Genomic DNA, 20,279 nt, shown 5'->3' with positions numbered 1-20,279 from the left:
TTATAAATAAATAAATAAATAAATAAATAAATAAATAAATAAATAAATAAATAAAATCCTGTGTAGTATCTATTCTATAATTTAAAAGTCAGCTTTAAAAAAGATTTTATTTTGGGGGCGCCTGGGTGGCGCAGTCGTTAAGCGTCTGCCTTTGGCTCAGGGCGTGATCCCAGCGTTCTGGGATCAAGCCCCACGTCAGGCTCCTCCACTGGGAGCCTGCTTCTTCCTCTCCCACTCCCCCTGCTTGTGTTCCCTCTCTCGCTGGCTGTCTCTGTCAAATAAATAAAAAATCTTAAAAAAAAAAAAAAAGATTTATTTATTTAAAAAAAAAAAGATTTTATTTTGGACTGGATACATGAAGACTAAAAGACTGGCAATGAAGGAAGATTTAAAAAGATACCATTAGTTATTGGGAATAACTAATGAGAAACCCAGTGGATCTGCCAGGATCGTCATCACAATTGGGCGGTATCATAAGCTGTGGTGCCTCAATGGACCCAGAGGGCAGGGAAGCTTGCCTTAAAAGAGTACTACCAACATCCTGCTTTGTACAATGGCCCTCAGACTACCATGGTCCCTATCCTTTCATGACACTACAGAGAACTTGAGCCCTTTCCCCATGTCTGTCAATATCTTTTTGTCAAATTATAGTCTTCCTTATAAAAGAAGGATACCATGGACTAGCCTGGAAATATTACTATTCCATAATAATACAGCCATCTTTTGGAAAATAGTTCAAAACAACTGACTTTAAAACTAAGGACTGTCCATAATTACACAATATAAAATAAAACTATGCTACATTTTCCCCAAATCCAACTTACTAGAATAGAAAGTGTTATACTCATTTTTGCACAAAAATTTATTTTAAAATTGCCTTTGAGCAAGCGCAGTGTTTCTGATTAGAAATGAAGCATATCTATTGTACTATATAGCACTGTATTTGTTTTTAACTTCAAAAATCAAAGCAACTATAAGACATCATCCTGTATTTGTTCTTTTATTTTTACACTCCAAAAAAGGTCTTGAAAATTACCTACCTCTTCTGCATATGATTTTCCAATTCCATCAGTACTACCTGTGACAACTGAGAAAAGAAAAAACAGCTTAGGTTAAGAACTACAATGAAGAACCAATCACAGTTAGGACCCACCAGTTATACACCAGACGACCTGTGTAATACTTTGATGTAGAAGTGAAGCAACACTAGTGATTCAAATATAAGATGGAATACCCACCACAGTGGCTAAAATTTAAAAGACTGCAATACTTACTTGACAAGGTTGTGGAGAAACTAGAGCTGTCTACATTGCCGGTGGCACTGTAAATTGATATAATCATTTTGGAAAAAAAAAGCTATTTGGCATTATGTCCAGAACTAAACATATGCCTACCCTGTGACCTAGCAATTCCCAAGAGGTATGAACGCATAATGTCTACCAAAAGAATGTCCATGGTAGCTTTATTTATGCATATTAGGTAAACATGCCCAAACACGTATCTACAACAGAATAAGTAAACGGAGGTATATTCATATAATGGAATACTAAATAGCAATAAAAAAAGAACTACATGTTCAAAACATGGACAAATCTCCCAGACATTATGCTGAGTGAAAAAAGCCTCACATAAAAGCCTACAAGCTGTTATGATTCCATTTATGAAGGAAAAAAAAAAAAAAGGTAAAACTAATCTATGAGGACAGAAATCGGAATATTGATTACCTCTGGATGAGCGGGTAGATGACAAGGAAGGGACATTAAGGGAACTCTGGGGTAGAGGATGTATATCCTGTTATCTTGATTTGGGTACATAAGTGCGTAAGAATTTACTTTAAAAATGCACACTTAAGTATATATCTTTATACCTTAATAAACTTAATTTTTCAAAATTATGGGCAATAAAAATTGAGTAAGATTGATTTTTTCTATGGGAAAGTCTATTTCTCTTACAAGCTAAAAACCTTCTTTTTTTAAAGATTTTATTTATTTATTTGGGGGAGAGAGAGAGCAAGAGAGAACACAGAGGGAGAGGGAGAAGCAGTCTTGCCACTGACCAGAGAGCCCGATGTGGGGCTTGATCCAAGGACCCTGGGATCATGACCCAAGCAGAAGGCAGATGCTTAACCAACTGAGCCACCCAGGTGCCCCTCAAAAACCTTATGTAGCAGAAACATTTGAAAATTATAATGGGTCAGGCTTCATCATGGTAACTTATCTCTGAAATACTGGAATGATGCTTGTTACAAATTCAGAGCATAGCTATCTCCTCCAAATTGTCAGGGATGTGGCTCAAACTTCTCTATGAGATTTTCCAAACCATTCACAAATTATGGAAAACAAGTTATGGAGTGAAGTAGGATTTTCTTGTATTTGTCCTAAAAACGCTTTTTTCAAATTACAAAAGGGCAAACATATCAAAAAATAAAAACAGTATAGCAAAACCCCATGTACCCATGACCCAGCTTCAAAGACTATCAACTTGATTTTAACTAATTTTGCTTCAACTATACCCCTACCCACTTCCTCCCACCTCAGATTATTTAATTAAATCACTAACATCATATGACTTCATCAGAATTTCAGGATATGTTATTTAAAATAACCACAATACCATTATCACATCCCTAAACTGTAAATAATAAATCCTAATTATCTAATATCAAATCAAACATCAATTATCTAATCAGTATGTAAATTTCCCCAAGTGTTTCAGAAAACTTCTAATAATTTGGTCAAATAACGATTAAATAACTTCCATACTTAAAACTGGTTAATGTCTATTAAATCTCTTTTAATCTCTATAGGTCTATCTATCCATCTACCTTTCTATATCTATTTATTCAATTCTCTACTCTCCCTTCTACTCCCTCTCCCTCCCTTCCTCCCCCCACCCCCAACTTCCCTACTAGTTGTTGAGGATATTGGGTCCTATTACTTTCCCAGCCTGGCATTTTCTGATTACACTTCCCTGATGTCATGTAACATGGTCTTCTGTCCCCTAGTGGTTACCTATCAATGCCTGATCAAATTCAAGTTTGATTTTTTGGTAAGAATACTTCATAAGTGATAATGCATATTTACATCAGGAGGCACGTCTGCTTATCTTTGTTGTTTCACTAGCAGCCATTAATCACCACTGAGATACAGAATTCCATACAGATACAGAGATTGCAAAACAGTGATCTTTGTGCTTTTTACGGGTTTTCCAGGGGGGAGCGAGAGAGTGCGCGTGCACTGGGGGGGAGGGGCAGAGGGTGAGGAAGAGAGAATCTTAAGCAGGCTCTATGCTCAGCTCAGAGCCCAACTCGGGGCCTAATCTCTCAACCCTGAGATCATGACCTGAGCCGAAACTAAGAGTTAGATGCTCAACTGACAGAGCCATGCAGGCGACCCCCTGCCTTATGTTTTTATCCTTGTTCTAAATCCTGCACTCACACTCCTGATTCATCAATTTTTATATTACTTATTATAATTGATGAGAACACCAACTCCTCTTTACCTTCCACCTCCTTCCAATGAAATTACACCACAAGGCTCTGTCAATACTCAGTGTGTATATTATTATAATAATGCAACTCAATTCTGATACTAACGATAGGACATGGGCCCCAGCAAAACTGCCCACACGTCAGGCATCAGTTGCAAGTTCAGAGGTCCAGACAGGCATCCACGCTCTGACTAACGGACTGCAAAATTCAGGGTTTCCACAACTCCTCAGGTTCAGCAATTCACTAAACCAGTCACAGGACTCAGGACAACAATTTGTGATTACAGTTTTTTAATAAAGGATACAAATCAGGACCAACCAAATGAATAGCCACATGGGGCAAGGTCTAGGAGGGTCCTAAAATGCAGAGCTTCCGCACGCTCTCTGAATCAGGGCACTTCACCCTCACAGCACACCAAGGTGTTCACCAACTACGAAGCCACACCAAGCCTCAATGTCCAGAATGGGCTTCATTACAAAGGCATGGTTGACTGAATCACTGACCATGTCATTGAACTCAACCTCAAACCCTCTCCCCTCCCAGAGGTTGAAAGGTTGAGCTGATATCACACGGCTCACACCTCCAATCTTCTAATCACACGGTTGGTTTTTATGGCATGACCAGCCCCCAACTTGAAGCTATCCAGGGTCCCACCATGAGTCCTCTCATTGGCGTAAAGTATCAGGGCCCACCATGAATAATAAAGACAGTCTTATCACTCAGGAAATTCCAAGGATTTAGATTCTCCCCACCAGAAACCAGGGATGAAGGCCCTTCAAATTCTTCATTATACAACAATTACTGTGGCTAGATAAATAGTATTATTCACTACTGAACCAAAAAAACATAGTATAATTACATTTCCTTTCTCGGTCAACATTTTTCTTTTCCTGTAGTTCAAATTGCCTTTTTCTTCATTTGCATAGTTTTCTTTTTAAATCTTCCATTCCTTAACAGCCTCTCAGTACAATTTTCCACACAATCAATCCCATGAATTCTTTTTTCCTTTTTTTTTTCCCATAGAGATTACTTTCCCAGAGCCCTCGAGCTTTTATCCCATTCCCCCTGCGATGGCTACTCTGCCGCACAGCGGTTGTTCTAGAACATAACCTTGGGAATTCCCTTGGCCTCTCTCTCCTGTGTTGAAGCTCTTATTTCTAGATCTTGTTCCAGTCCCTCATTAGGGAGCACATCCACCAGTAGCTTCCCAAGGACAGATGCATGAAGATGCATTTTTGTCAACATTTTTTTAAATAAACCTTTTATTTTAGAATAGTTTTTTAGACTTATCAAAAAATGGTAAGGGGGATCTCTATATTTCAAGTCAGTTTTTCCTATTACTAACATCTTACATTTGTCACAATTCATGAACGAATATTGGTACGCTATAGTAGTTCCCTCTTTTCCATGGGGGATACATTTCAAGACCCCCAGTGATGCCTAAAACTATGAATAGTACCACATCCTATATATACTATGGTTTTTCCTAGACATACATACCTATGATAAAGTTCAATTTATGTTAGGCATAGTAAGAGATTAACAACATTAAAAATAAAATAGAACAATTCTGATGTACTATAATAAAAGTTAAGTGAATATGTTCTGTCTCACAAAACCTTATCGTACTATATTCACCCTTCTTCTTGTGATGATGTGAGATCAAATGTCCACATGATGAGATGAACTGAGGTGAATGATGTAGGCTTTATGATATAGTGTTAGGCTACTACTGACCTTCTAACAAGACGTCAGAGAATGATCATCTGCTTCTGGACCACAGCTGACTGAAGATAACTGAAACTATGGAGAGCAAAACCTCAGATAGAGGGGGTAATACTGTATTACCAACAAAAATCCGTATCTTTTTCAGATTTTCTTGTTACTGAATGTCCTTCTGTTCTAGGCGACATCCAGAATATCCTATTAAATTCACGTGACAGCTTCAGAGAAACATTTTTTGACAGTTTAAAAGCTTTTTGATTGTGCATATCTTTTTTTTTTTTAGAAAGTCTACATTCTAACCTCATACATAATGGTTTAACTGGGTATAAAATTCTAAGCAAGAAATCATTTTTAACAACAACAACAAAAAAGAAATTGAAGAAAACTCTCCATTGTCTTCCAGCACCAATACTGCTCAAAAAGTGTTTCACCATTTGACTTCAGACCATTTATAAGTGACCTGCTTTTTTGTCACTGGAGCTTTTATGATTATCACTCAATCTTTAGCACTCTGTCACAATAATACACCTTCAGTGGTGTTTTTCCATTCATTGGTGCTAGGCACTAATGGGCCTTAAAATCCATGATCTTCAATTCTGGCAGTTTCCTTATATTGATTTGTTGATAATTTCTTCCCCACACTTTTCTCTTTCTGCAATTCTTATTAATCAGAATTTAGATATAACAGTTTCTCTATTAATCATACTTTTCTTTTTGTTCTACTTTCCTGGAAATTTCTTCAACTTTATCTTCCAAACTTCCTATTGACTTTTAAATTTTAGGTTGTCAAATTTTTAATTTTGAAGAGCACACCTTTATTCTGATTGCTCTTGCCCTTTTTTTTTTTTTTTAAGGAGCATCTTGTTCTTATTATAGACCTATTATCTTCTCTTATTGCTGAGGATATTAATTAGACTTTATTTATATATAGTTGACCCTTGAACAGCAGGGGCTTGAACTGCATGGATCCACTTATACACAGATTTTATAAATACAGTACAGTACTGTAAATGTATTTTCTAAGACCTTATGATTTTTTTTAATAACCTTTTCTTTTCTCTAGCTGAGTGTAAGAATACAGTCAGCTAATCCATAAAACATAAAATATATGTTAATTGACTGTTGTTATCAGTAGGGCTTCCAGTCAGCAGTAGGCTCTATGTAGTTAAGTTTTTGGGGAGTCAAAAGTTACATGCAGGCTTTCCACTGCACAGGGCCCCTCATTCCCACATTGTTCAAGGGTCAAATGTATTTCTATTTCCTTCTCCTTATATTCTGTTTCTCCTACATTCCTTTTGACTGATTTGGTCTGTCTCATCCTGGAAAATCTAATGTGGCAGCTAGTGTGCATATGGGGTGATTACACTGTGAGCCTCACTCTAGGGTAATCAGTGAGCAAACCAGCTTTTTTATTAGACATTCCACAAAAGTCAGTATCTTTTCTCTGAGACCCTTCAGTATCTCCTAAGAAGCATTTCCCAGTTTCAATCTTCTGGCTGCTAGGTAGGTGAGCAAGCTATTAGTTTGCAGACTTTTTACTCAACCCCTGCTCTCAGTCAGGTATCTCACCTCTGCCTTCTTCTGTGCCCAATTTCCCAGAGTCTCAAGCACATCTAGTTCAGTGACCTTCCCCACCGCTGTCTTTTGAAGTACCTGACCCTTGCAATTGTTCTTTTCTGGGATCCAAAAGCAAATCTGTGTGCTTCCTAACGGTGGAGTGTCTGTGAGCACTCTGGAGTCTGCTCTGTGAAGTCAGTAACCACTCTTCCATCTACATTTGCTGTTACTGGGGAAGGAGGGATTTCAGAAGTTCCCGAGTCCCATCAAACTGGAGCTTTCTGTTTCTCATTCTCCTAGTTTTAAGAGAGAATTTCCAAAAACTAAAAGACTAGAAATACAGTTATTTGGTCATTTTAAAACTGGAAGTTCCCCAAGTTTCCTCTTAAACATATTATACTAAAGTAGACTAACTTTAGCTGAGAATGAGATACTAAACACACTTTTCAAAAAAAAATTGCTTTATGCTCCCAGCAAGAACAATTTTTCCTATCATCTCCTGTTATTAACTATCAAATTTAAATCAAACTAACAGTTTTCAGAAACTATTATGTGCACAACTTTGGAGACTGCAACAATGTATAAGATCCATTCTGGATATTAGGTATTCTATAAATCACCAATTCCATTGTCAGGACTTTAAATATTAAGCAGAAACAATATCACTTTAAACAGATATAAATACTAAAAATTTAGCCTGGTCTTTTTAAATAGATAAAAATATCATTTTCCTAAGGGTGCCTAGGTGGCTCAGTCAGTTGAGTGCCCAGCTCTTGATTTCAGCTCAGGTCACAATCTCAGGGTCCCGGGTGGGATCAAGCCCCATGTTGGGTTCTGCACTCAGTGGGAAGTCTGCTTCTCTCCCTTGCCCTCTGCCCCTCCCCCTTCACATGCTCTTGCACACTCTCTCTAAAATGAATGTCCTTAAAAATGTATCATTTTTCTATATTCTAATAATTCTCAAAATCAAATCTAGAATTGCATAATTATATATGAGCCAAATATTACCTCACGAGTACATTTTTTTTTCTTTTTTTTTTTAAAGATTTTATTTATTTGACAGAGACACAGCGAGAGAGGGAACACAAGCAGAGGGAGAGGGAGAAGCAGGCTGTCTGCTGAGCAGGGAGCCCAATGTGGGGCTCGATCCCAGGACCCTGGGATCATGACCTGAGCCAAAGGCAGACGCTTAACAACTGAGCCACCCAGGCGCCCCAACAAGTACATTTTTTTTCTAAGAGAACAGGAAAGTATAAAAATTATTTTTATGGGCACAAAGAAATAAAAATAAAATTGGAAACTCAGAGGCTCCCTTAGTCATCTCTGTAAGCACCACTACCGTTCTACAATAATCAGTCACCTACACTATGGCCAGGCAATGGGGGATCAACTATCGCTTCTCCATCAAAGGAAATGACAAATTCTTTAGTTCTCTATGTCATAAAGTAGGTAAGTGTTTGCAATCACATAAAAACATGACCAAGTCACCTGTCAAACTTCAGTCAATCATAAAAGTTTCACTTGATGCAAAAAAAGAATTTTTACTTATTTATTTAAGACACAGACAATGGAGACAAGGATTGTCCTGCTGCTTTTGCTTTTAAAGATCCATTTTCTACTTTAAAGCTACATATCTTCCAAGTGGTAACAGAGATAGCAGCTGGTAGTTGGAGAGAAAAATCTCCTAATCGAGTTCATTAATTTTTTATTTTTATAAAATAATAGTGTGATTCTCTCTATTAAGATGATACCATATTGTCTGGGGAGTCAACTCTTCATTATTAATTTTCGGAAGCTAATCAAAGCATACCATATCTTAAATCAAAAGTCTTTTAGTGTTGCTTCTGGGGCATTGGGAAAAGACATGAAATAGATTACTATTTTTTTTATCCTTCTTACTGTTGGTATTTTTTACCTATGTGCGTATTCTGTCTTTCTAACAAAGAAGTCCTTTCCTACCATGAATAGAAAGATGGTGTAAACTGAGCCAGCAGACTCTTTATCTATTCCAGTCTCCCAAAAATCAGTATAGCACTGTTTAACAACCCCCTGCTTCCCAAGGTCACTTAATATTTTCTTAAAACAGAGTTCTTAAAAATAAAATTTAATAGAAAACATACTTGATTACTATTTACTGAATTATTTCATTATTGTAAAAGACCCCCAGTTTTAATTACTATAAATAGAATATTTGTGTAAAATATGTATGTATATATGTAACCATTAAAATTTTTTAAAAGTCATCAATGCAGTACCTAAGATAACCTTTTGATCTGTCTTTTGGGAAACACTTGATCTAACCCTGAAATGCCTAACACTTTGCAATGAGAACCCATGAAGCAAAGACCAGCTCCCAAATCATTCATATTAGAAGTATTGTTTATTTTTTTGTTGGTTTATTAAAATGAAAAAATTAAGCACTCAGCCACAACAAAATAAGGCGCCATGTACAGAAATACCCCCAAAGACTCCTCCTTCTCATGTTATATGCACATCTGAGCCACAGTGCAGTTGGCAACTGTCTTCCCTTCCTTCTTTCCGGCAACTGTGGCCTGGAATATAGACTCTATTTCCTGAACTCACCAGCAACCAGGTGTGGCTATGTGATGAGATTCTGGAAGTAAGATGCAAGCAGTAATATGACGGCCTTAGAGAATGGCTGCTCACAGAAAGCTGACTCAGCAGAGAGAGGTCCCTTTTTGACCTTCATCTAGCCATTTCCAAAGTGATGGCAGTAAGTCTGGTGGTCTTGAACCACAAGCAACCTTGAGGGTAGAAGCCACAGGCTAAGATGAAGATTCATACTCATAGGAATCGAGGTTCCTGAGGACACCATGGAATTACCATGCCACTTTTTTTTTAAATTAATCATTTCCTTTTTTACTGCTTACCACACAGAATCAAACATATACAGAAATTCTAGTGTTCTTTAAACTGGGTGAAAAATAAACTTCGATCTTGTTGAAGTCATGATTATATGCTCAGAAAAGCACGAGTAAGCTGTCAATAAAGTCAATTGTTAAAACAAAATATTTACAATTCACATGGTTACAAAAATATTTGCTCAAGGTACTCATTAATATCATCCAGTTAATTCTCATAATAACTATCACCCCAAGCTAAGTTATCATCCCAACACACACATACTTGTCCAACAAACCTTTCAGTCCTTCCTCACTTAGTTCATGCTCTACATAGTTAAGAATTATCTTTCTCAAACACCATTTTTATGATCTTTTTCTTCTGTCAAGAAGTGACAGTGTTTCCCTATTGCCAATTATATAAAACCTGAAACACAAATCCATTCACTTTTCCCGGTTGCCATCACCCGGGGCTACCATCATTCATCTCCCACAATAACTACTCCAACAGCCTACTAAATCATTCGCCTGCTCCCATACCTATTCCTCTCCTATTCACTGCAGCCAAAGTGATCCCTCCAAAGGGCAATCTGACATTTCCCTGCCTAAAACCAGTCAATGGCTTCCCACTGCCCCTATTCTTCATAAGGTCTTCCATGAGCTTGTCTTATACCCATCACTTTCCTCCTACCACTCACTTTCCCTGGTTGTGCTGAAATTTTTCAAGTTCCTACAAGGTAACAAGTTCTCTCTTTTAAAAAGTTTTGCTCTAGTCCCAGTACACTCCAATCAGGGTCTCTGTCCCACCCTTGAGGTCTTCGCTTGAACACCTTCTCTCCCCATAAGCCTTCCTTGAGCTCTAGACTAACAGAATCTCCTAGCTCTCTGCCCCCACAGTACTCCATACTTCCTCTCCCTTCATAACATTCATCACAAAGGTTTATATAAGGGTCTGTCTCGGTCACCACAGTCTAACTGCTAGCACAGTGCCTAGAAAAAAGTAGATGATTAATGAGGTTTTGTTGGATGAATGAATGAGTAAATGAATGAAAAAAGATTATGAATGGAAAACTAACCTCTTAGGATACCACCCACTGTTTTCTCAACTCTTTTTTTTAGTAATAATGTCCAATCACCTACTATACACAACCCCAAATATCCCTCAGCCCCTCACAACATCAAGAAGTAGCGATCTAAACTGAAATTAAAGAAATTTAACAGAGAGAAGTTTAACTTTATGATGAATCTGTAGAGACACATTTTCTGTAGATGAATCTGAGGCTGTCTTTGAAAAGAGATGGTTTTCAATGTTAGAGAGAACTACTTCATTCATAACGTGCCCGGGTGGATACGAAGTGAACAAATTCAAAGCAGGATTAAAGGGAAGGAGAGATGAACCATTCTGGTTTAGGAAGGATAGCAAATTACCAAAGTAGTGACAGTTCATTGTTCTTGTCATTAAGATTTGCTTCCTCCATTACCACTGAGTATTCTCAGATTCCATTCTGCTATAGAGCAAGCGGGTAAGTGAAGGTAGTTTTCAATAATACGTAGAAAAAAGCTAAGGTACCACCCCTATTCTCATCAGCAGTGTGAGTAGGTATGACAACCAGGGGCAGAATTGAGGTAGAGAAAGTGAATAAAGGGAGGGGTAAAAGGGAGGTTTAAAAAAAGGCCTCTGTCTTCATATATAAATAGAACAGCAGAACCCAAATTTGCAAGCCTTTGTGAAGATGGAAACTGACAACTATAAAGAATATCCCAACTTGGCATCCAGAAGTGTCTAGCTTGTTACAGATTATATAAAATACTGGCAACTGACCAGGGCTCAGCTTCCAGATTTTTTACAGTCAACAAAAATACTTTAGTTTGTGTAGGTTAAAAATAGTCTACTCTTTTTTGTCCTCAACTTGCTAAGAACAGATATTTTTAGTAAGCATCCAATCAACCTTATCAAAATCAAACATCAAAAATAAACTAGAGGAACACTGGAAGCAAATATGCTATTTTTAGCTCTTCTGACTATTCCCTGCCACTACCCACCAAATTCTGACTGCAGAACCCATGCATAAGAGCTTAGTTATTCTGGGCAGGTTCCTTCTCCTGACCCTTTTTTTTCCTCCCTGAACACCTAAATGCAGAAAATACTCGATTGATTAAAGATTAATACTGCCGCAAACCATGACAGCTGCCTTTCCTCTGAGTGCTTTTGGGGGATGGGGAGAACAGAAAATGACAGAGAGCTTGCATCAGTATTCCTCCTGGGGATCTATTACATGAAAAAAAAATTGCTATTTCAATTCCCTCTTGTTGCTAAAAATAGCAGTCTCAATTGATTCAAGCAAACAGGGAAGCAGCTTAGCAGTGCTGAATTTAGAAACCACTGAAGTCCCAAAGAGCAAATGCTAACGTAGTCTAACACATGCCAGCTCATATTTAACAAAGAACAAAGAAAAGCATGCAGGCTGCAAGTTAATAAAACAGCAGCAACTTCCTGCATTTTTATTCAAGAGAGGCAGTGAAAGGGATACAAAATAAGACAACTATCACTTATTCTCCCAATCATATTTGGATAAAAAAATAATTTTACAGGAAAAATAATCAGATTATGCATAAACCCAGATAATGTGAGCATTTCCCACAACCCCATGGTTTGGAAAAGTAGATATCTTTTTTCAAGCATGGTACATTACTAGAGAAAGAAAATGCCCACCTTCCAAATGTGCTATCCCAATAGTGAGGTTCCCTACTGAGCGGCCCTCTCTCACCTCCCCCCTTCCTCTTCTCTTGACCCAACCACATACTATAGATAGGTACAGGTTATCACTTAAAAAACTGACAAACAGAAAAACCAAACCAAAACAACATCCAAAGCACCTAGGTTCAGGACAGAGAAGAAGGAGAAACTGAAAAAGCAGAATCCGTGTAAGGCAGCTAATCCCGTGGGCCGACTTCCTGGCAAGGCCTTCCGTCTTCTGCTGGCACCACACCCCAAAAATATCTTCTGCCTGACTTTTTCACTTTGCTTGGTTAACTGAAAACCTTCCCAGCTAATGATTCATTTCAGTTAATGCCACATCCTCTGTAAAAATGCAAACCCTTGTATAAGAATTAAAAGGCTATCAATCCTTGTCCCACGGTGATTTAGTGGATTCAGACTGCTTTGTGGTTTCCTTTGGGGATAGCCAAAAAGGCGGGGGGGGGGGGGGTAACGTGGAAAGGGCATCTTGGGTGTAGGAATTCTGACTGGGAACAAAGGAGTGACTACTCTGCATCACAAACCTGGAAAAACACCACAGTGAGGTAGGGGCCAAGGGCAGGCTGCCCCAAAATGTGCCATTTGGCATACTGATTATTTTAAATAAAAGTTACAGAAGAAACAGCTGGTGCAAGGACACTCAGACCCTCCTCTGTCCCTCTGAAAGCAGGAAATAAATCTCTCACATGAAAGGTACCCTCCCTGTACTAAGAAATAAAAAGACATCCTTATCACCAGAGACAGGAACTTAAGAGTCAAGAAAGCTGTAGAAACAAACCTGTTCCTTTTTACTATCTCAGCCCAAATTCTGCTTAGAATTTCTTACTCGTTAAAGCTCCCAAACATGTTTTCTTTATCCCATCAATTCCTCACAAATGTATTGCCTCTTTGACCAAAAAGTATAAAAACTGCTTGCCTTGGTCATTTCTTTGGGTCTCAATTTCAATATTGGGCCTCCAGGCCATGTAATAAAACATTGGTTTTTTTCTCCCGTTATCCTGTCTCACATAAATGTAATTGTTAGCTCAGCTGGAAGACCTTGAAGGGTAGAAGAACAATTTTTCCTTCCCTACAGTGGAAGGACTTTAGGCTTCTGCTATTTTGGTACAAAAATCAGTATGTGAAGTGGTTAAGAACATGGGTGGAAAAATCAGACCAGCAAGCTTTAAGTCCAAGTTCAAATCCCAAATCTGCCATCTATCAGAAGCTGGTTAACCTCTAGTATCTTGATTTATTTGTAAAGTGAAAACAATACTATCTGTCCTGTAGTCATTGTAAAAATTCAATAAAATGTTAATAATAATACTCATCATTCAGGATTGTTTGAGAATTAAATGGGACAATGTATATAATACAATGTACTTAGCACACGACTTGACACATAAGTAAATTCCCAATAAATGTTAGCAATAGACAAAGAACACTAGAAAGTGAAAGGGGTACAGGAAGGAAAATAAAAGAGCTACTAAGGTTAGATATGATACCAAAAGTACAAACAACAAAAGAAAAAATAGGCAAGGTGGACTTCATCAAAACTAAAACTCTTGGGGCGCCTGGGTGGCACAGCAGTTAAGCGTCTGCCTTCGGCTCAGGGCGTGATCCCGGCGTGATGGGATCGAGCCCCACATCAGGCTCCTCCGCTATGAGCCTGCTTCTTCCTCTCCCACTCCCCCTGGCTATCTCTCGCTGGCTATCTCTATCTCTGTCGAATACATAAATAAAATCTTAAAAAAAAAAAAAAAAAAAACTAAAACTCTTGCGAGTGCCAGGCTGGCTCAGTCAGTGGAGCATGTGACTCCATTTCGGGGTCATGAGTTCGAGCCCCATGTTGGGGGTAGAGATTCCCTAAAAATAAAATCTTTAAAAACTAAAAAGCAAAAAACCTGACCTTCTTGAACATCAAAAGACCATATCAAGAGACTGAAAAGACAAACCAAAGAATAGAAGAAAATATTTGTAAATCATAGTTTTAATAAGGGTCCAGATTCAGAATATATAAAGAACTGCTAACAACTCAACAATAAAAAGACAACTCAATATTAAAATGGGCAAAGGACTTCCAGAGATATTTATCCAGAGAAAATACACAAATGGCCAAAAAGCACAGGAAAAAATGTTCAGCATCATTAGGGTAATGCAAACCAAAACTACAATGACAAACTAGTTTGGCCACAATTTTTTTAAAAAGAGAAAATGGAAAATAACAAGTGTTGGTGAGGATGTGGAAAAACTGAAGCCCTAGTACACTGCTGGTAGGAATGTAAAATGGAGCCATTTCTGAGGGAAACAGTTCAGTGGTTCTTCAAAAGGATAAACAGAATTATGATGTGACTCCTACATCACATCATGATTAATTCCACTCCTACATATATACTCAAAAGAATTGAAAACAAGTATTGAAACAAAAATTTGTCCATAAATATTTGTTAACAGCACTATTCACAACAGCCAAAAGGTGGAAATGACCAAATGTCCATCAACTAACGAATGGATAAACAAAATGCGGTCTGTCCGGATATACAGTGGAATATTATTCAGCCATGAAAAGGAATGAAGTACTGACTCATGTTAAAGTATGGATGAACCATAGGTATGAACATTATGCTAACTGAAAGTTGCCAGATACAAAGATCACAAGCTGTATGATTCCATTTACACAAAACATCCAGAATAGGAAAATCCAAAGAGAAAGAAAGATTAGTGGTTGCCAGGAGCTGGGGAAAGAGGGATGAGGAATGACTGCTTATTGGGTATGCTATTTCCTTTTGATGTGATAAGAATGTCTTGGACCTGGATAGAAGTGATGGTTGCACAACAAAAGTGATGGTTTGTAAAGCTACTAAATCTCATTATTGTACATTTTAAAATGGTTTATGGTTCATTTTATGTTATGAGAATTTTACCTAAATTAAAAAAAAAAAATCTCTTGGGCACCTGGGTGGCTCAGTCATTAAGCGTCTGCCTTCGGCTCAGGGTGTGATTCCCAGGGTCCTGGGACCGAGCCCCGCGTCGGGCTCCCTGATCTGCTGGGAGCCTGCTTCTTCCTCTCCCACTCCCCCTGCTTGTGTTCCCTCTCTCACTGGCTGTCTCTCTCTCTCTGTCAAATAAATAAATAAAATCTTTAAAAAAAAAATTTAAAAGAAATCTCTTTCCAAAGTTAAAGACTAGCTTTTTACCAAGGGCTAGACCCTCATCCCTTTAGAGCCAAAACCATGGAAGCACAATTCCTGCCTGTCAGACAACATCTGGCTGGGTCCTTATTCTACTTTTTAGGAAAACCCAACACTGCCAATGCAATTATGCTAAGCAACTCAACGACTATCACACTTTTCAAAATGAACACTCAACGAGATACATTTCCAACAGAATTTTTTAAAGGAACTGCATGTAATCCAACACTATTTTTCTGAGTTATAGAGATTGTATTCTACATAAAATAGCTGTGAGTTGACCAGCAGTCGGAAAACCTATGCTCTAGTCCTGGCTCTGTTAAGTGTCCCTGGTCCGGTAATTAACCTTACTTTTTTTTAATTTAAATTAATTAATATATATTATTGGGTTAAGAGGTAGAGGTCAGTGATTCATCAGTCTTAGATAATACCCAGAGCTCATCACATCACGTGCCCTTCTTAATGTCCATCACCTGGTTACCCCATCCCCCAACCCCCCTCCCCTCCAGTAACCTTCACTTTGTTTTCTATGATTAAGAGTCTCTTATGGTTTGACTCCCTCTCTAATTTCATCTTGTTTTATTTTTTCCTCTCTTCCCCCATGATCCTGTTTTGTTTCTTAAATTCCACACATGAGTGAGATCATACGATAATTGTCTTTCTCTGATTGACTGATTTCACTTAGCGTAATACCCTCTAGTTCCATCCACGTCATTGCAAATAGCAAGATTTCATTTTTTCTGATGGCTGAGTAGTATTCCATTGTGTGTATATATATACCACATCTTCTTTATCCATTCATTTGTCAATGGACATCTGGGCTCCTTCCATAGTTTGGCTATTGTGGAGACTGCTGCTATAAACACTGAGGTGCAGGTGCCCCTCTGGATCACTACATTTGTATCTTTGGGGCAAATCCCTAGTACTGCAATCACTGGGTCGTAGGGTAGTTCTATTTTCAACTTTCTGAGGAACCTCCATACTGTTTTCCAAAGTGGCTGAAACAACTTTCATTCCCATTGTAAGAGGGTTCCCCTTTCTCCACATCATTACCAACATCTATCATTTCCTGACTTGTTAACTTTAGCCATTCTGAACAGTGTGAAGTAGTATCTCATTGTGGTTTTGATCTGTATTTCCCTGATGCCAAGTGATATTGAGCATTTTTTCATGTGTCTATTGGCCATGTTTTCTTTGGAGAAATGTCTGTTCACATCTTCTGCCCATTTCTTGACTGGATTATTTGGTTTCGGGGTGTTGAGTTTGATAAGTTCTTTATAGATCTTGGATACTAGCCTTTTATTTCATAAGACATTTGCAAATATCTCCTATTCCATGACTTGCCTTTTAGTATTGTTGAATGTTTCCTTTGCTGTGCAGGCGCTTTTTATCTTGATGAAGTCCCAACAGTTCATTTTTGCCTTTGTTTCCCTTGCCTTTGGCGACGTGTCTAGCAAGCAGTTGCTGCGGCAGAGGTCAAGGAGGTTGCTGCCTGTGCTCTACTCTAGGATTTTGATGGATACCGGTCACACTCAGATCTTTCATCCATTTTGAGTCTATTTTTGTGTATGGTATAAGGAAATGGTCCAGTGTCATTCTTCTGCATGTGGCTGTCCAATTTTTCCAACACCATTTGTTAAAGAACTATCCTTTTTCCATTGGATATTCTTTCCTGCTTTGTCAAAGATTAGTTGAGCATAGAGTTAAGGGTCTATTTCTGGGTTTTCTATTCTGTTCCATTGATCTATGTGTCTGTTTTTGTGCCAGTACCATACTGTCTTGATGATTACAGCTTTGTAATAAAGTTTGAAGTTTGGCATTGTGATGCCACCAATTTTGGTTTTCTTTTTAAACATTCCTTTGGCTATTCAGGGTATTTTCTGGTTCAATACAAATTTTAGGATTATTTTATCCAGCTCTGTGAAAAAAGTTGATGGTATTCAGATAGGGATTGGATTGAATGCACAGATTGTTCTAGGTAGCACTCTACACATTTTAACAATATTTGTTCTTCTAATCCATGACCATGGAACATCCTTCCATTTCTTTGTGTCTTCCTCAATTTCTTTCATGAGTATTCTATAATTTTCTGAGTACAGTTCCCTTTGCCTCTTTGGTTAGGTTTATTCCTAGGTATTTTATGGTTTTGGGTGCAATTTTAAATGGGATCAATGCCTTAATTTTCCTTCTGTCTCATTATTAGTGTATAGAAATGCAACCTATTTCTGTGCATTGATTTTATTTATATCCTGCCACTTCGCTGAATTCCTGTATGAGTTCTAGCAATTTTGGGGTGGAGTCTTTTGGGTTTTCCACATAGAGTATCACGTCATCTGTGAACACTGAGAGTCTGACTTCTTCTTTGCCAATTCAGATGCCTTTTCTTTTTGTGGTCTGGCTGCTGAGGCTAGGACTTCTAGTACTATGTTGAACAGTGGTGACAGTGGACATCCCTGCTGTGTTCCTAACCTCAGAGGAAAAGCTCTCAGTTTTTCCCCATTGAGAATGCTATTTGCTGTGGGCTTTTCGCAGATGGTTTTTATGATATCGAGGTATGTACCATCTATCCCTACACTGTGAAGAGTTTTAATCAAGAAAGGATGCTGCTGTACTTTGTCAAATGCTTTTTCTTCATCTATTGGGAGGATCATATGGCTCTTGGCCTTTCTTTTATTTATGTAGGGTATCAAACTGATTGATTTGGAGATGTTGAACCACCGCTGCAGCCCAGGAATAAATCCCACTTGGTCATGTCGAATAATCCTTTTAATGTACTGTTGGATCCTATTGGCTAGTATCTTGGTGAGAATTTTTGCATCCATGTTCATCAGGGATATTGATCTGTAATCCTTTTTGCTGGGGTCGTGGTCTGGTTTTGGGATCATGGTAATGTTGGCCTCATAGAAAGAGTTTGGAAGTTTCCTTCCATTTCTATTGTTTGAAACAGCTTCAGAAGAATAGGTATTAATTCTTCTTTAAATGTTTGGTAGGATTCACCTGGGAAGACACTGGTGCTGGACTCTTGTTTGTTGGGAGATTTTGATCACTGCTTCAATTTCCTTGCTGGTTATGGGTCTGTTCAGGTGTTCTATTTCTTCCTGTTTCAGTTTTGGTAGTTAATACATCTCTAGGAATCCATCCATTTCTTCCAGATTGCCTAATTTGTTAGAATATAGTTGCTCATAATATGTTCTTATAATTGTATTTCTTTGGTGTTGGTTGTGATCTCTTTCATTCACGATTTTATTTATTTGGGTCCTTTCTCTTTTTGTTTTGATAAGTCTGGCCAGGGGGTTATCAATCTTATTAATTCTTTCAAAGAACCAGCTCCTAGTTTCGTTGATCTGTTCTACTGTTCTTTTGGTTTCTATTTCACTGATTTCTGCTCTCATCTTTAGTAATTCTCTTCTCCTGCTGGGCTCAGGCTTTATTTGCTATTCTTTCTCCAGCTGCTTTAGGTGTAAGGTTAGGTTGTATATTTGAGACATTTCTTGTTTCTTGAGAAAGGCTTGCATTGCTATATACTCCCCTCCTAGGACCCCCTTTGCTGCAACCCAAAGGTTTTGAACAGTTGTATTTTCATTTTCATTTGTTTCCATGAATTTTCAAAATTTTTCTTTAATTTTCTGGTTGACCCATTCATTCCTCAGTAGGATGCTCTTTAGCCTCCATGTATTTGAGTTCTTTCCAAATGTCCTCTTGTGATTGAGTTCCAGTTTCAAAGCACTGTGGTCTGAAAATATACAGGGAATGATCCCAATCTTTTGGTACCTGTTGAGAACTGATTTGTGACCCAGTATGCGATCTATTCTGGGGAATGTTCCATGTGCACTCGAGAAGAATGTGTATTCTGTTGCTTTAGGATGGAATGCTCTTAATATATCTGTGAAGTCCATCTGGTCCAGTGTGTCATTTAAAGCCTTTGTTTCCTTGTTGATCTTCTACTTAGATGATCTGTCCATTGCTGTGAGCGGGAAGTTAAAGTCCCCTACTATTGTTGTATTATTATGGATGTTTCTTTAATTTTGTTATTAATTGATTTATAAATTTGGCTGCTCCCATGTTAGGGGCAAAAATATTTACAATTGTTAGATCTTCTTGTTGATAGACCCTTTAATTATAATATAGTGTCCTTCCTCAACTCTTATTACAGTCTTTGGTTTAAAATCTAATTTGTCTGATATAAAGATTGCCACCCCAGCTTTCTTTTCGTGTCCATTAGCACGATAAATAGTTTTCCACCCCCTCACTTTATTTCTTGCAGGACTGGTTTGGTGATCACAAATTCTTTTAGTTTCTGTTTGTCCTGGAAGCTTTTTATCTCTCCTTCTATTATGAATGATATCCTAGCTGGATAAAGTATTCTTGGCTGCATATTTTTCTCATTTAGCACCCTGAATATATGATGCCCATTTTTTCTGGCCTGCCAGGTCTCTGTGGATAGGTCTGCCAGTCTAATGGTTCTACCCTTGCAGGTTACGGACCTCTTGTCCTGAGCTGCTTTCAGGATTTTCTCTTCGTCTCTAAGATTTGCAAGTTTCACTATTATACGTTAGGGTGTTGACCTATTTTTATTGATTTTGAGGGGGGTTCTCTGTGCCTCCTGGACTTGGATGCCTGTATCTTTCCCCAGATTAGGGAAGTTCTCTGCTATCATTTGCTCCAATTACCTTCTGCCCCTCTCTCTCTTTCCTCTTCTTCTGGAATCCTAATTATTC

General features: G+C 38.1%; 1 protein-coding gene across 1 annotated transcript in view; it reads right to left on the bottom strand.

The window, feature by feature from the left end:
• Positions 1-20,279, bottom strand: part of HSD17B12 (hydroxysteroid 17-beta dehydrogenase 12) — a 158,089-nt gene that overhangs the window by 102,008 nt on the left and 35,802 nt on the right. Inside the window, exon 2 of the mRNA XM_045808781.2 lies at positions 1,041-1,087. Within this exon, the coding sequence (XP_045664737.1) occupies positions 1,041-1,087 (47 nt within the window). The remainder of the gene's footprint in view (positions 1-1,040; positions 1,088-20,279) is intronic.

The sequence above is a fragment of the Ursus americanus genome, chromosome 24, assembly GCF_024610735.1.
Source record: "Ursus americanus isolate L20-20 chromosome 24, mUrsAme1.1.p, whole genome shotgun sequence".
NCBI lineage: Eukaryota > Metazoa > Chordata > Mammalia > Carnivora > Ursidae > Ursus > Ursus americanus.
Note: the sequence above shows the minus strand (reverse complement) of the source record. Positions and strands in the feature narration are given on the sequence as shown.